General features: G+C 38.6%; 1 protein-coding gene across 3 annotated transcripts in view; it reads left to right on the plus strand.

The window, feature by feature from the left end:
• Nucleotides 1-1,053: 1,053 nt before the first annotated feature.
• pax2b (paired box 2b) overlaps nt 1,054-18,224 on the plus strand; it is a gene marked incomplete at both ends in the record, with an annotated part of 29,888 nt that continues 12,717 nt past the window's right edge. For 2 of the 3 annotated variants that reach the window (XM_081392408.1, XM_081392409.1), the window contains 5 exons: nt 1,054-1,096; nt 2,406-2,571; nt 3,511-3,708; nt 6,847-6,926; nt 8,231-8,385. In XM_081392408.1, the coding sequence (XP_081248534.1) occupies nt 1,054-1,096; nt 2,406-2,571; nt 3,511-3,708; nt 6,847-6,926; nt 8,231-8,385 (642 nt within the window). The remainder of the gene's footprint in view (nt 1,097-2,405; nt 2,572-3,510; nt 3,709-6,846; nt 6,927-8,230; nt 8,386-18,224) is intronic. The other variant, XM_081392410.1, reaches the window with a different exon arrangement.

The following is an 18,224-nucleotide window of genomic DNA, read 5'->3' on the forward strand; positions in this document are numbered from 1 at the left end:
CCCGAACCAGAGCCGCTCACCGCAGAGACGAACACAGCAAACCAAAACAAGATGGTGTTTAAATCAAACCATAATCACACCATCGACCTCTCCATAATGACATTAGAGCTGGGCTTTTCCAGCCAGGAGTTCGGGCCTATAGGCATTACATCCCGCAGGCCACAGCCGCGAGAGTGTTATTATGAGGCGTTTAGGGGCTGATGGGGACCATGTTAATACAAATGCTCATTTTACGCATGCAGTTACCTGTGTGTTGTCACTATACCAACCTCGTTATTAGAATTGCTATAATTCATTGATAACATTCGCAATTCCGAATTCTCGTCTCAAACTATTATCGCAAAAAAAAAGAAAAAGAAAAAGAAAAAAAAAAATGATTTGCTCTCATCCTCGCTTAATTTCCACTAAACTCTCCTTCACTCGGAGGCGCCGAGTTCCTCCCTCCCCTTTCGGAGTGACAGGCGGATGGAGCTTCATCTGAGCGAATCACAAAGTGCTGGAATCTACTGCCTTTGTCTGATACACTCACCCACAGTGGCGAAAGGGGGTCCGCGTGAAGGAGGGGGCTGGAGCTTTTACAAACCAACACAAGCGACCCAAGTCCTTCAGTCCCGGGCCGTGTGCGCATGCAAACGCGTCGTGTTGTTACTGAGGGAAAGGGAATAGGGAAAGGTGGGCACAGCAAACCCGCAGTCTCCGATGGTTCTGCTGTCTGTCATCCATGCGCAGAACGGCACCTGCTCTCCGAGACCACCGGGATATAAGACACACTGACACGCGGATGGATGGGACGAACGCTGGGAAATGAGTTCTGGGGAAAGCACGCACGCTGAAAACATTTAAACAGTTCCTGCTTTGACAGCACTTCTGTTCTGAGCTAGAACACACGGTCATGTCTGACACCTGACAAATCCTGCGTCCATTTGCAACTTTCCGAAGTTCCCCTCTCCTCGGCTGGATTCACGTTACATCCTCGTTTCTTTCAGTTGTTCTCTGTGTAAGAAAGACGAGACGGCGACTTCAGTTGATTATCGCTCTTTTCTCGGTTATCCGATGGATATTCACTGTAAGGCAGACCCGTTCTCCGCCATGCACCGTGAGTTACACTGGAGTTTATCTGGAGAACATGCTTCTCACATTTCAGACAATTAACATCGTCACTGGAACAAGCAATTATTAGACTACTGGATTTTTAAAAAGGATCAAAATTGCACTCTTCTTATATTGCATTTCAGGAGCAATAATATAGCAAAAAAAAAAAAAAAAAAAAAACAGTATAAAACAGAAACAATAAAGGACTCGGTTACTAATCCAAATAAATATAATGAGAAAATTAAAATATGCGATGTGCGTATCATTATGTATATGATTATTATTTAAAAAAAAAAAAAAAAGGCCCAAATATATAAGATATTATTATGCTCCTGGGTTAAAGAAAGATACAAAATTGCACTCTTCTTATATTGCATTTCAGGAAAAATAATATAATAAATATAATACTATAAAACAGAATCAAAGAACTCGGTTAATAATCAAAATATGTGTGCCTGTGTGTGATGAGAACATTTAAATATCACTGGTTATTATATTAAAAAAATGAATGCAAGAAATAAAAAAGCAAAAATATTGCGAGCATATTCGGATAATTCCATTTCGCTGTACAGTAGAAAATATTATTGATTATTTAAAAAAAGCTGTATTATAAAATGTATATGCTTAAAGCTATATGCACTTCTAATTTCATTAAAATGTAAAGTTTAAAAAAAAAAACTAATCGAGATTAACAATCTGTAATTTGATCAAACAAAACTGTTTAATAATTTACATCTAGGGAATGAAAACAATAAATGCTCGTGTAATTTAATCGCTCACCTACGAGTAACAAACACTAGTATTGTTTCAACAAGAACATGCAACCAGAATAGCAGATTAATGTAGGCTACATCACCAGAAAATAATCTATTTGAGAAACGCTAAAAACGTTTCTGATAGTCATTATATTCACGCAATTGTGTTACAGATATAGTGAATTTAGGGACAGTAAAATTACAGTTTAGTATTATTTGTGTATGTTTATATATATATAAACATGTTTGAATTGTATCGAAATAATAGGATTACTTCTGTGCATGTTTTCGCTGTGAAAATAATGCAGATTGTTTTTTGTAATCAGAGCATATAGGCTATTCGTTTGCTTCTGTAACTTAATGTGAGTAGACGGGGATTCACTCTCACAAACGCGTTTGGTTGCAGTTAACCTTTACGCTGCTTTACAGCTCGCGCGTGTCCATACAGAACGCGTCGCGTGTTAATTGGATGAATGTGACGGACTTGTGACGCGCGTCACCGACGGCCTGTATGTAATGTTATGTTCCGGGTGCTTGTTGCTGTTGTCTCCGGTATAGGGCACGGGGGAGTGAACCAGCTGGGCGGGGTGTTCGTCAACGGAAGGCCTTTACCTGACGTCGTGCGCCAGAGAATCGTGGAGCTCGCGCATCAAGGGGTCAGACCCTGTGACATCTCGAGACAGCTGAGGGTCAGTCACGGCTGCGTCAGCAAGATCCTGGGCAGGTGAGACCCTGTACACAACATCAGGACCACGAGACATTTACTCAGTGAAAATCAGCCATTTCACAACAACGCATCAGTTGAGGTCGTGTGTTTTTTGTGACGCAAGTTAGTTTTTAAACCGGCACTAATTTACAATTAAACCGATTCATATTGTCTCTCAATTGAAACGAGCTCATAAAACACTGGATGCATAGTAATAGAATTAGCAAAAATGCTGCAATAGTTTTACATTGAGAACATGAAGCGCATCATTGTCCTCAAAGTAAGGAAATGTGCATTTTTTTTAACAGCACAGAATTGAGAACCATGAACGTGTGCATAGTCCCCTAATTATTATACCCCAATTTGACATATTAAACAAAAACTAAAGCATCACCTCGTGAGCTTTGGAAACTCATCATTATGAGAGCTGTGATTATTATTTTGTCCAAAAAAAAAAAAAAAAAAAAAAAAAGTTCTCATATAGAAAAAATACCAGTTGATTTGCTTTAATATTTCAGAACTGGGCCTATATGTGCACCTGCTGAAAAAGTAATTTGACCATTGATTTGAATGCTTTATAAAATTGTCAAATTAATTTTTAAAATGTGTTAGTTCAGGCTATTTCAACCAGGTCAAATGCTAATGAGTTTGTTCAGACATCGCTTGTCCATTTGATTAAATAATGGATTTAATAATAAATTGAAAAGTCAGGCAAAAATAGGTTTCAAACATTTATTATCTGAGATTAATAAGTGAGTAACTAAAACAGATGGGCTGCTTAATGTCCTGCTGCGCAAATTTTTAAATTAGTATTCTAATCATATGATAATTTCCTACTAGTGCCGTGTTAAGTAGCTTAGATAAAACATTTTCATGGCTTTGTTAGCACGCATCTGTTGTTTGTTGTCATTAGGTTTGGTCAGGTTATGAAAGTCAGATTTCCAGTTGTTCCTGCAGATATTACGAGACTGGCAGCATAAAGCCCGGAGTCATCGGAGGATCCAAACCCAAAGTCGCCACGCCGAAGGTGGTGGATAAAATAGCGGACTATAAAAGACAGAATCCCACCATGTTCGCCTGGGAGATCCGGGACAGGCTGTTGGCGGACGGGATCTGTGATAACGACACCGTTCCCAGCGTCTCCTCCATAAACAGGTCAGAGGAACCGACGATAACCACTGGCTCAATGACTTCAGAGGGACGGTCATTTGGCGTCTTTGACAAAAACAAAAGATTTATGCGATATTCTTTTGTTGTGTGAATCTGAAGTAAAATTATTTGACAATAGGCTTGTGTTCTGTCCCGATGCTGATCCTAACGAAAGCGCACGAGCGGTTGCTATGGTTACCAGGTGAACGCGACATCGCGAGCGCTTGTTTGGCGCACCTTGACGAACTCCTTTAAATAAAATAAAAATAAAAACCGCAAACATTTGAAACGCACCTATATTGAAATGAAAAACGAATTTAACATTTAACACCCCTCAACGTATTGATGTAAAAAAAAAAAAAAACTTCATTGAGGGGGGAAAAGTGTTATTTTAATATAAATTATATTTCCACAACATTTATCTAAATTGGCATTATGCAAAATTCCTGGATGTTTCAACTCATGTTTGGGTCAATCATTTAAAATAATGGTAAAATATTTAAACCAATGGTTGGGTTTGTCCATATTTTACCCAAACAGGGGTTGAAACAACCCTGCATTTTTTTTTAAGTAATTTTGAAATAAACAGTTTTGTATTTCATTATAGTAGTTTTGGTTAATATTAGGCTGTTTGTTGGCAGTAAAGGGCTTTGTTATGTGTCTTTGCCGGTGGTCTCGTGGATGTAATTCAACCCTTTGCTCCAAACTACCTCAACAATGACAGACTGAAGCTCTCAAATCTCATCTGACCGAGTGAAAACCGATCAATGAACGGTGATCAGACCTGGAAAAAGAGACACAGAGCTGCTCGATTAGAGTTCATGCCGTCATTTATCGGTCCTTTCTATTTTCCAAAGAAGAAGAGAAGTAACTTTTCATCAGTTTTCATTCACAAAACCCAGTTAAGAGACTAAATATATGGGCTAAAGGGTGTGTGCTCATGCTTACATAATTAAAAGTCTAGAAAATAAATTCTTAATGAATACATTTTTAATACTGCTATGAGTGAAAATGTTCAAAATAACTTTAACAGTTATTTTGTCCAACTGGAATGACGATCGATAACGTCCACCAAGGCTACAATATGGGAAATCTGCAGTTTGAATAATCCAATATGATTCTATTTACATCCTTAAATTGGTGTTTTAGGGTGGTATGTTAGACCTGTGTGGAAAATCAAAAGGGTAAAAAGAAGCAGTGAGGCGCTGAACTTTGGTTAAGATTCACTCTTCCATAAAACCAGACTCTGCATTACATTTTAATGAGTCGATGGCAAAGAATAGAGCGCCTCACACAACAGAAGAGAAGGCTGGAAAAAAAATTCATTTCATGCCTCATGGTCACCTAAAAAGGGCCATTTGAATGTCTTTTGACATGAACTTGTGAGATAAATGCAAAATGTACGTTAATGTAATTACTGAAGCCCTTAAACGTCTCTAAAATCTAATTGAATTCAGTCTGGATATTTTGAAACAGGAAACAGTTCTTTGTTTATGAGGAAAATTAAAATAAGAATGCGAGCAAATGCGACTCCTTTGATGAAACACAATTTATTCCATCTTTATGTCTGTTTTTATTTAACAGTATATATGTTGATATACTCATGCGTGAAGCCCTGTCTGGATCACTGAATAAGGCTGAAACTCAGTCCGTTGATAGATCATTTGGGAATTTGGATTCAAGTCAGTTCTTCAAAAGCTTGCAACTTGCAAAGAAAGAGTTTGTCGGCGTGCAAGAAGAGAATAACCTTTTGTGCTTTTTTATTTATTGCTTTATTCATTAAAGCAAAACGTTGCATGAAAGTAAAAAGCAGTGTGTGCAAACTGAGCCTGTTGACAGCGAGAAGATGTTCAGACTGCAAACACTTTTCTTTAACATACATTATTAAGTGTTACAGAGTTCCTGCTGTACTAAAGTGTCTCGACAGCCAACAAGTGACAGCCGGACTTATAAAAACCTCCTCGACGGCACTCGATACTATTGATTCGCGTGTAAAGCATTTTTAATATTTCTTAAGAGGATTTTCAGACACGACCCAGACATTAATTCACTCTTCCAAATGACTTATTCAATAACAGAAACACAGATTCTGGATAAAGTCTGCAGATTTATTCTCCCCAGGCCATGCAAGGGGGTCAAACAATGGGTTTAAAGAGAGAAATGAAATATAATATCGATATGTTGTCACTGCGTGTTCTTTCCTTTCTCTCTCGCTCTCTATTTCAAAGCCCCGAGGACACGTCCTAAAGCTGGTGTTTATGTCTGCAGATATCAATATTAGCAGCACACTCATTTTAATGGAAATATATATATGATCTTTGAATGGTATCCGCGGTCACAATGTATATTCTAAATATTTTTACAATCAATAATCTTCATGGGGCATGAAATGAAAGCTATGGCTCAGGAAAAGCACGTTTTTTGCATGCACACGGTGCATGTGTTTGCATGTACAGTATGTCCGCTGAAACAGAAGCAGTGCCAACGGTGATGAATAGATCTAAAGTTTACAAATGAGCATGACAGCGGGTCCTTTCCCCAAAGTGCCGTTCAGATTAACAGAATCAAATGCTGGCGTAAGCTTGTACACCGCACTGAGCAACTATTGCTTTCCTGTCACATGTAATTTATAGCTTTCCATTTGCATCCCGGCACCCATGTGGCTAATTCCCAACTTTTTATCCCAGAGTCTAGATCAATAGAACCTCATCCACACTAGAACCAAGCCTGAGGCTTTCCTCGGGACCCAAACGCACACCGAGAGAGCGCCGTAAGGACGATTATCGAGGTGAATTGTTGTGATTTCATGCTTTGTTTGCGAGATCACTCAAGGCAAAAGAGCTCAGAGAGCTTTCGGCTATATCTCACCTTAAAGCTACAGCGAGTCTGCTTCTTCTCGCTCGGGTAAACAGGATCTGAACGACTGCGGTTATCCGTTCTGTCAGATCACCCCTGCTCTGAGATATATAAAGTAAATCTGAGATTATCAGAGAGAGACAGACAGACTGAGAGAGAGAGAGAGAGAGAGAGAGAGAGAGAGAGAGAGAGAGAGAGAGAGAGAGACAGAGAGACAGAGAGAGAGAGACACTCACTTCATTGGCACTGGAGATCCATGTGAGTAAATGTACTGTATTTACTGTGCAGGATCATTCGGACGAAGGTTCAGCAACCGTTTCACCCCTCGCCAGATGGGACGTCTCTTTCCACCCCAGGGCACACTATAGGTAAGATCACATTATTAACTCCAGGGGCCATTTCTGGACCTTTCTGGACAAGGTCATCCCTCCAAATCAAATCAAGAGCCAAACCTTTCTGATCAGAGATGGATATTACCTGCAACTGGAGAAAAAATGAAAAAAGTCTGATGCCCTCCCATTTTTTTCCTATACTATTTTTTCCTATACTTACTACTGAGTTTGAAAAGACTGACACACATAATCTTTTATTCATTATAAATCCTATCTGAATCAAAGTCTGAGACTAACAAGAAGCAAAATCCAAATACTACTTTAATCCTGCGAATGAAAAGGACGTTTTTAAGACTTTCTCACAATAAATGCTGTTCTTTTGAACTTTCTATTCATCAAATAAAATATTAATAATATTAATAAAAATAATATATATTTTATTATATATAATAAAAAATACAAATATGAAGCAACACAACTGTTTTCAACATTGATAATAATCAGAAATATTTCTTGAGCATCAAATCATCATATCAGAATGATTTCTGAAGGATCATGTGACACTGAAGACTGGAGTAATGATGCTGAACATTCAGCTTTCATCACAGGAATAAATTACATACTAATATATATTAAAATAGAAAACAGCTATTTTAAATTGTAATATTATTGCACAATATTATTCTGTATTTTTTTTATCAAAAAGAGACTTCTTTTAAAAACGTTAAAATCTTATTGACCACAAACCTTTGAACAGTATACATATATACATTTTCAATATTGATTTCTAATAGTCTTTGTTTAAAACAAACTGAAATATATATTGTTTTGCTAAGCTATTTTCTTTACATATCTTGTAGATTTAATGCCTAAAAGTTAGTTTTACCTAAAAATGCTTATGGTTGCAAACCAATACCTCCTAAACACATATCCAGATTTGACTTTAGACTAAATTACAATTATATAAATAAATATGAAAGATTCTGCACTATTTTAGGCGTCAAATCAAATGCACGTAATTTGATCATGTGACAGACGGTCAAACTTCCTTGCTCCCATTCCAGATCTTCAGATGCTCTAAAATCTTGGAGAACATGATCATCAGGTTTAGTTGCTGCGGCTATTAATGCAAAACATGAGCTTGTACAACATAAATTGTCATGTTTTTAGTGTCATTTGTAATGAAAAAATAGTGCAATAATTTAGAAAACATTTTCTCTAGTGGTCTCAAACTTTTGAACTGAAACGGTGTGTCTTGGAAAGAGTGAGATGCTATAAACCTGTTTTCCTGTAATCAGACTCTGATGTGATGTTCTACACATCTCTCTCTCTCTCTATAGTCTCCAGTACAGCGTCTCCTCCTGTCTCCAGTTCTTCCATTGACCCCGTGGGCTCCTACTCCATCAACGGCATTCTGGGAATCCCTCGCTCCAATGGAGAAAAGAGGAAAAGAGATGCTGGTGAGTCTGCGGTTTCTCTTTTTTGGGGGGAGGATGTGCTCAATATTTCTGAAGCCATGCAGGGCTGCAAACAGCATAATTCCAACTTTAATTAACAACAATAATAATATTAATTGTTAAATGTATACATTCATAATTATTCATACTGTATATATTTTCTTGTTTAATTATTACTACATTTATTATTATTGAGAAGAGAAGTACCTGTACCTGCTGACTCGCACTGTCCATGTGCTTTTGAATTATGCATTCACAGTCAGTTTTGGGTTCATATTTGGCATACAATATTCTGAGCAGACTTCTCTCGGATGTGTAATGATTGGGTGCAGAGAGGGTTTTGATGTGGTCATGTGACCCTCACAGGTCATGTGACACCCCTCCCGTTATTAATCTGCACTGCAGTTATTAAGAGAGCTTCAGTAATTGCATGTCAAGATGATGTAGCCAACTAACAAACTCTTCAGAGGACGTTTAGCTCAACGACCTCTTTCTCTACGACACTTACTTCAACTATCGCCGTGTCTGCAGTTTATTCTGACCAACAATCACTGATCTACAGTCAGCCTCACAAGCAAGGCAACCAACAGTTTGTTTCGTTTTATGGTGAAGAATTTATCCAAAAGTATAAATGCTATTATATAAAATACACTTTCTAATATACTACTGTTCAAACATTCAGCAAACTTTCTATTCACTGAAAAATCCTGAAAACAAAATGTATCACAACTGTTTTCAACATCGATAACAATAATCAGAAATGTTTTTGAGCGTTTCTGAAGGATCATGTGACACTGAAGACTGGAGTAATGATACTGAACATTCAGCTTTCATCACAGGATATAAATTACAGTTTTAAACATATTCACATAGAAATTATTATTGAATTGTAATAATATTTCACAATATCACTACTGTATTTTTGATCAAAGAAATGCAGCCTTGGTGAGCAGAAGAGACTTATTTAAAAAAACCTACCAATCCCAAAGTTTTGAACAGTAGTGTATATATAAAATGTTTTCTATAATATTTTTGAATATATATTGTTTTCTCCAAATACACAGATGAACTTCTAAAAATCTTTGTGCCCTTACATACAGAAGTAGTGTACAGTTTACAGATTATCAGTTTTGTGTGCAAGCGTACGGAGTGGTGTGTGAGACTCAGATCATCACCTCTCCTCGAGATAATGCACTTGCGTGTTTCTCTGTTGACGTCACAGCTCACGGTCTCCACTAGCGAGGGTTCGTGCGCTGTGTTCATTCTTGCGGTTGTGATGACGTCATTTTCCTGTGGCTAAAGAGATTATTTATGGCATACATTACGATGGCAATATGTGATTACCTAAAAAGCAAAGCAAAGATAGCAGCATGCAGGTGTGTGTGTGTGCCAGCCGTGCAACTCGACACGTAACCGATGCGGTGTGTTTGGCATCCAGAGTCCACGTGATCCGCTCATAGAAAGAGTCGTTCTTGTGATTAGAGCGCGTTACACACAGTCATTGTGTTGCATTGGGGTTCATTGGTTTTCTTGCTGTCAGACGCTGCAAGGGCGCACGGTTGACATCAGCGGCGGCAGGAATGATGGGAGACTTCAGATCTGTGTGTGTGTGTGTCTTTAAAATGATTGACTGTTTTGGGGGTTGTTCTCAGGCCCAAATGATCCTCTTGATGTGTGGCCATTTTCTTGATTTAAGCGCTGGGGATGAAGAGGTGGAGGAGAGAGAAAGAGAGGAGGAGGGCAGTGTATGTTATGTATAACTTCACAAATGGTCATGTGATGTGCACACACACACACACACACACACACACACACACACACGCACACAAGCACACAAGCACACATAGTTCATGGACTGTAGACACCTGGAATCCAGAATAGGTGTATTTTATCTTTGCCAGATGAACCTGCAGCCACACACACACACACACACACACACACACACACACACACACACACACACACACACACACACACACACACACACACACACACACACACACACGCACAACCAGTTGCCTGCTAACTATGCTTTTAAAACAATGCCTTCCCTGTAGCAAAATCTAGTAAATATAGAATCTAAAATCCCATAATACACTGTGGAAAAATATTTTTTCAAAGTTGTAAACAAACCAAACATTATTGGTGTACAAACAAAAAAAAATAAATAAAAAAAAATAATATATATATATATCAGTATTTCTACTTCACAATTTCATGTTTAATTTAATGTGTTACTTGCTGTTTCTTTGTAATTACTTGTGACATTTACTAGCAATTTTTTTCTACATCAAATTTTTTAGTGTAAAAATGGTTTCCAAATTGTTTCTACACCATTTTGTTTTCAGTTTACTTAGAAAGATAATGCTGCATTGCACATGCATTGCTGTTTCCAAATACACTGAAACAAATTTGTTGAAGGCAAAATACATCACATTATGGAAGTAAAATCAGTAAATAATTATAGAAACGCCAAGTAACATTGAATTGAGCTTGGAACTATGGAGTAGAAAAACTGAAATAGTATTTACTTGCAAAACAATAATCTTTCTTTATTTACAACTTTGAAAAAAATATTTTTTTTTTACAGTGCATTTTACTTCAATAATGTGATAGCATGCATGAATGTGCATTAAGAAAGTAAAGTCGATTTTGATTTCACTGGGTGCTTTGAACAGTTTCTTAAAACACCACACAAACACAAACAACTATTTTCTCAGAAAACCGCAGTGAGATTTTAAACGGCGCGCTGTCAGATGCAACATAACAGATCTATAGTGGTAAAAGGAGTGTGTTTTTTGTGCCCTGGTTGTGGTGGTACGCATGCCAAGAGAGGCCAGCAGTGTATGCAGTTCCTCCAGTGCGCTCGGGTCCACAGCGGCCTCAGACGAGCCCATTACGAGCCCAGCAGAGAGATAATGTGCTGTGACACCGGTTATGTACACGGCGGAGCTGAGAGAGCACAGGTGTCACACCAGCCATTAATCTGACAGCGCTACTGTATTACTGCAAATTAAAAGTAGCACGATACAGAGAGAGAGAGAGCTAGTATCCGCACGGACCCTGGCTGTCTGAGCTACGAAGCTGCAAGTGACATTTAAGAGAATTTGCAATTCCGCCGAGAAAAGCTATTACGGCACAAATTAACATCTAACATCCACACATCCCAGAACCCCCCCTCCACAGCTGTCTCATAAGAGCACACCATTAAAAAGATGAGAGCAGTTTCACGCCGGCCAACCCAAGACACCACTGATGCTTAAATTGGGCTCGCGTTTTAACATTAACCTGATTGTCTTGTGTTTATGCTGGGAAATGCATGTTTAATTTTTAGCTGTAAAATTCCACTTCACAATGATTATTGTCATGAGCATGATGGCATGGATTTCATATACTGTAATCTTGAGGCTGGAGAATCCTACAAATGAGATATTAACAAATAAACATAAGAACTATAAAACGTAATGCATTAAAATCACGTCCTTCAAATAGAAGCTTATAATACCACATCGCCACACTTTTATTGTTGTAACAATAACTGTGAAAACACTGATATTTTAATGTAAACTATGGTTACCATGGTAAACTTGGTTATAGACACATGCACTACAATTTTCCGCAATATTATTATTAATGTTATTTCCAAAATTAGCTTTTTAATCTAATATAAAGTGTATATTAGTTTTATTTTTTTGACATACTATAATATGTACAATAATACATATTTTATTTTTATACATACTACACTAAATGTATTTGATGCAACGTGACAAAACCAGAACATTCCTGTTATTACCAAAAAATCTCTCTATGTGCATTATAACAGGGGAGGTACAGTACAATTCACATACTATCTATCTATTACCTAAATAGTATGCAAGATGAAAAGCCCCAATTATAGTACATTGAAAATAGCATGCTGAAGGATCTGGATCATATAACCTTTTCAAAGAGTGCACAGTTACATTCATTTTAGGCAAGTTTTGCCAGCAGTTAAGAAGAGGAAAACTTTCTTTTTCAGGGATAAACTTGAGGCTGAAACTTAGAGGGCATGTAATACAAGATGCTTACATGCGAATGCAAACGGTACATGAAAGTGTCTTTATCCCTGCATACATAATTTTACACAGCCATAATATGGGAAATACATACTTCAAGTCTATAAGTATGCAAATTGGTACCAGCCCTAGTTTGCTTTAATACATTGTAAGTTGCTGCCTTAAATTTTTTAGTCATCTCAAATTCAAATTACATTAACCCGACTTAAAAAAATGAGTTGAATCTTGCTTAACGTATTTTGATGAGTTAAAGGAACACTCCGACTTTTTGGGACTTTAGCTTATTCACAGTATCCCCCAGAGTTAGATAAGTCCATACATACCTTTTTCATTTCTGTGCTTTCTGTAAGTGTTACCTTTATGCACCCACCGCTAGCCTAGCTTAGCACAAAGACTGGATGTAAATGGATAAGGTAGCATACTAATCCCAATAAGTGACAAAATAATGCAAACATTTTCCTATTTACATGCTGTGATCTGTATAGTCACAGCGTGTACAAATAACAAGGCTATATGAGACAGAGAACATTTTTAATTGTATAAATACTGGGATCTATATTCTCACTAGGCGTAGGAGCACAGCTACTTTGGCGGAGTGGCTACTTGGGTGGAGTGATTAGCGCAGCACACGAGACGCCCTGTTGATGGTTCCGTAAACAAAACAAACGTGACTAACTAGCTATTAGCGAACGTGACTCGTGATCATGGCTGACTTTGAGGAATTGTCAGAGGAATTTTACTGGGTATCAAACCAAGATCCAGAACCATATAGTTTTGAGCCAGAATACACAGACGAGGAGTTACAAACTTTGGAAGCTGTAAGACAAGATACAGCGAACACCCATGATTGTAAACTATAAATTTACTATCTAGTAATTGCTGACTCTATTACTCCAACTCTGAGCGAACTCTCTGCTCCTCACCACAGGGCGTCTCGTGTGCTGCGCTAATCACTCCGCCCAAGTAGTTGTGCTCCTACGCCTAGTGAGAATATAGTTCCCAGTATTTATACGATTAAAAATGGTCTCTGTCTCATATAGCCTTGTTATTTGTACACGCTGTGACTATACAGATCACAACATGTAAATAGGAAAATGTTTGCATTATTTTGTCACTTATTGGGATTAGTATGCTACCTTATCCATTTACATCCAGTCTTTGTGCTAAGCTAGGCTAGCGGTGGGTGCGTCAAATAACACTTACAGAACGCACAGAAATGAAAAAGGTATGTATGGACTTATCTAACTCTGGGGGATACTGTGAATAAGCTAAAGTCCCAAAAAGTCGGAGTGTTCCTTTAAAGCAGTGTAAAAACATTTGTTGCAATAACCTTTTGATCACATCATTTTAATAATAAACAGTTTTGGTACTGTGTTGGTTCTGCGCTTGAAAAGTCATGTCAAATTTGTGTCCTAAAGCGAGACGAATGAAAATCTCTAGTGCAGACCCAGTATTTCTCTCTCTTTCCCATGGGGTCAGGCCCTGTGGGTGTGAATCCTGCGGTGTTATGGAGTTCTTATCTGCTCTGATAGAGCGGCTCCCTCGTTACCTCAGTCTTAATACTGACTCACGTCAGAAGGAATCCGCTCCACTCAGTTTCAGATCAATACCACAGCAGCAGGACAGCACACATCGCAACTGTGCAGCAGCGCCTCAAAGCCTCCAGGTGAACGCATTACATAAGCACCAACGGGAGAAAACAGTCTCAGTTTGTGACAGAAGCAAGAAACTCAAATGCACACTTAACTTTGGTAACCTAATAGACAGAAGAAAGTGGAGAGAGTAAAGCAATAGTAAATTGCTTAGTAAAAAACTCCCCCATTGCATGTTTTATGGCAATATATCGCCATAATTGAGACTGAGCTCAAGTATCATAAAGGGGTGGTTGATTATGATTTCACTTTTCTAACTTTAGTTAGTGTGTAATGTTGCTGTTTGATCATAAATAACATCTGCAAAGTTACAATGCTCAAAGTTCAAAGCAAAGGGAGATATTTGCTTTTAAAGAAATTGCTTTTTAAGGACTACAACAAACGGCTGGTAGAGACTACACGAGCTTCCTCCCGGGTTAGTGACATCACCAACCCTAGAATTTACATAAACTCCACCCTCAGAACACGATTTATAGATTATCATGACAGAATATGCCTATCAATGACTAGAAGATAACTGCACATAAGCTACATAAATTCATCAACTAACCGTTCAGAAATGTCCTGTTGCTTCTACATGTTGTCACTTCTTCTTGAGTCTCTCCATCTTTGTCTGACTCTGGTTTGAACATAAAAGACTAAAAGTTTTTGAAATTTTCAGTGCATGTGTGTGTGAGGTAAAAGGACACAAGCTGTTGAAGCTCCGCCCCCTGTGCCGGGAGCAGCAGCTCATTTGCGTTTAAAGGGACACATAAAAACGGTGCGTTTTTGCTCACCCTCAAAAAGTGACAACTTTAACATGCTATATAAAAATATCTGTGGGGTATTTTGAGCTAAAACTTCACACACATACTCTGGGGACATCTAATACTTATTTTACATCTTGTGAAAAGGCCATTATACCACCCCTTTAAAAGTAGTCAATATGATATATTAAAATGATTCTAAAGTCACATGAAAACTCATTTGCACTTCTGCATATGTGGACAAACTAGATTTGGAATATTTTTACAGACCTAAAACGTCTCATCTTGCCCCCATATATTGATTCAGTTCTTCAGATTCAGCTGTAATATAACGATGTTGGTTTCCTGGTCACAGTAAGAGTCACGTGTGGATTGAGTAGTTGATTTTCTCTAAGCAGTTGAAGCGTTACGTTCATTGCTCCTGCCAAACGCCACAGAAATGCAGAGCAGTAATGGGCGCACATGTGTGTGTTGCTCATCCAGTGAGTGGGAAGCTGTTGTCACAGGAGTAAATGACAAATGCAGTTGTATTGATCAGGTTTGTGGCCCAGGCTCCCTAATGGCACCTAATTAATGACTTCATTTGCCCCTGCGCCCGATACAGCAAATACCCACTCCACCTCAAGGACCCCCATGGGAGCCGTCCAAACAGAGCGCCTGCTCAGAAACATGCAGCTTTAACAGGCTGAAGTGGGAAAAACACATGGCAAAGTCATCACTATTGCTATTGCTCATAGAACTGAAGTTGTGACTCTTGTGTTTTTCGTTAGTGAGATACTATAAAAAAAAATCCTGAGCGCCTTATCAACTGTCTTTGCAAACACCTGGAACCCTCTATAAACAAAATTAAATATTATAGCAACCACGAAGAACACCATAGCAACAGTATAGCAATGCCATAACAACCACCTAGATCACCCAGTCAATCATAGCAATGCAAATTGTAACAAGTTAACAACCACCCAGAACACCCTACAAACGGCATAGCAACAGCCTAACAATCACCTAGATCACCTTATCAATTGTATAGCAATGCATTGCCCACTAAATACCCTAGCAATCACATAGCAACAGGTAAACAACCACCAGAACACCCTATAAACAACATAACACCCTAGTAACTATTCATAACATCCTAGTAACTATTCATAACATCCTAGCAACAGCATAGCAATGCCTAACAATCACCTAGACCACCCAATCAATCACACAGCAATGCATTTCCTACAAAATACCCTAGCAACAACATAGCATCAGGTAAAAACTAACCTGAACACCCTACAAACCGCATAGCAATGCCCTAGCAATTATTCAAAACACCCTAGCAACAGCACAGAAATGCCCTAACAACCACCTAGAACTCGTATAGCAATGCAATGTAACTAAATACCCTAGCAATCACATAGCAATAAGTTAACAACCACCCATAACACCCTAGAAATAGCATAATTATACCCCAGCAACTATTAAAAACACCCTAGCAACAACATAGCAACGCACTAAAAACTACTCAGAACCCTTTAATAACATAACCTTAATACCATTCAGCAACCATTCATAAAATTGTAGCATTGTAGTTTTGCAAGCTTCAGAAAAAATCTACTGGGATACACACACACACACACACACACACACACACACACACACACACACACACACACACAGAGCAAGTGTCCAGTGTGTGTGTGTGTGTGTGTGTGTGTGTGTGTGTGTGTGTGTGTGTGTGTGTGTGTGTGCGAGTGTAAAACTGTGCTGTGCAGAAAGAAAAGGTCACCGTGACAAGCGCAGTGGTAATAACCAGCTGAAATGGTGCCATCAGACAGACATGATTGATCAATTGAATTCAGCGGCAGTGAAAAATGTGCGATCAAGAAGAGTATTACAGACACGATGAGCTGGGACAGGATACTCATCAAGACTTCATTCCAGCCTGAGCCTCTATCACTCCATCCATCCATCCATCCATCTATCCCTCTCTCTTTCGCCTTCATCCCCTCTGCATTTATCCCCTCATCTCTCTTCTCACTGATTCTTGAGGAAACCAGGCTATAAAACAGAAAAAAAGGATTTTTATATAAAAACATGTTCAATGATATTCACCCATTTGGGTGCAACCTTCTGTTTTTCTTTGCCTATGGCTCACAGGACTGCATTAAAATGAGAGAAATTGTAAAAAAAAAAAAAATACCAAACAACTTCTTTGTAAACTGTCTTTATAAAGAAAAATAGGCAATAGTTGTGACAGATAATATTAAAAATAAATACACCGGCCACTTTATTAGGTACACCTGTTAACTGTTCATTAATCAGCCAGTCACATGGCAGCATGTAGACATGGTCAAGATGATTGGCTGAAGTTCAAACTGAGCATCAGAATGGAGAAGAAATGTGATTTAAGAGACTTTGAACGTGGCATGGTTGTTGGTGTCAGATGGGCTGGTCTGAGTATTTCAGAAACTACTGATCTACTGGGATTTTCACGCACAATCATCTCTAGGGTCCGAAAAAAGAGAAAATATCCAGTGAGCGGAAGGTCTGTGAGCGAAAATGCCTTGTTGATGCCAGAGGAGAATGACCAGACTGGTTCAGCTGATAGAAAGGCAGCAGTAACTCAAATAACCACACGTTACAAGCGAGGTCTGCAGAAGAGCATCTCTGAACACACAACACGTATAGCTTTGAAGCAAACGGGCTCCAGCAGCAGAAAACACACCGATGATGCTCCTGTCAGCTGAGAACAAAAAACTTGACTACAACTCACACACGCTCACCAAAACTGGACAATAGAATATCGCAAAACCGTTGGTCTGATGAGTCTCAATATGAAAGCACAGATCCGTCCTGCTGCCTTGTATGAACGGTCAGGTGCTGGTGTAATGATGTGAGGGATATTTTCTTGGCGCACTTTGGGTCTCTTAGTACCAACTGAGCATCGTTTAAACACCACAGCGGACCTGAGCATTGGCTACTTCCAGCAGGATAACGCACATCATGTCACAAAGCTCAGATCATCTCAAACTGGTTTCTTGAACATGACAGTAGCCGCGTTTCCATTACCCTTCAAATTGCGCAAAATGAAATTGCGAATTGAAAATACGCCCAATGGAAACACGTCAATTTCGCGAAAACTCACATATATCGCAAAAAAGTTTTTATGCTCGCATGAGGGGGTTTTTCAGGCAATTCGAAAAAGAAATATTTTGCAAAACTGCAATGGAAACAGTGTTTGCGCATTTCCAGTCACCTGACGTAGATGACGCTGTGTGTTTGGAAAGAATACGAGACAAAGCTCTTTATTAAATTCATATAAGACAAAAGAATTACAGGAATACTGGATTCTAAACCTAAAATAAATGCCACAATCAAGACCTCACAGCAGATCTGAGGGAGAAACACCCAGAAACTCCTCACATGTGCCGCT

The sequence above is a fragment of the Scardinius erythrophthalmus genome, assembly GCF_964197995.2.
Source record: "Scardinius erythrophthalmus genome assembly, chromosome: 18".
In the NCBI taxonomy this organism is placed as follows: Eukaryota; Metazoa; Chordata; class Actinopteri; order Cypriniformes; family Leuciscidae; genus Scardinius; species Scardinius erythrophthalmus.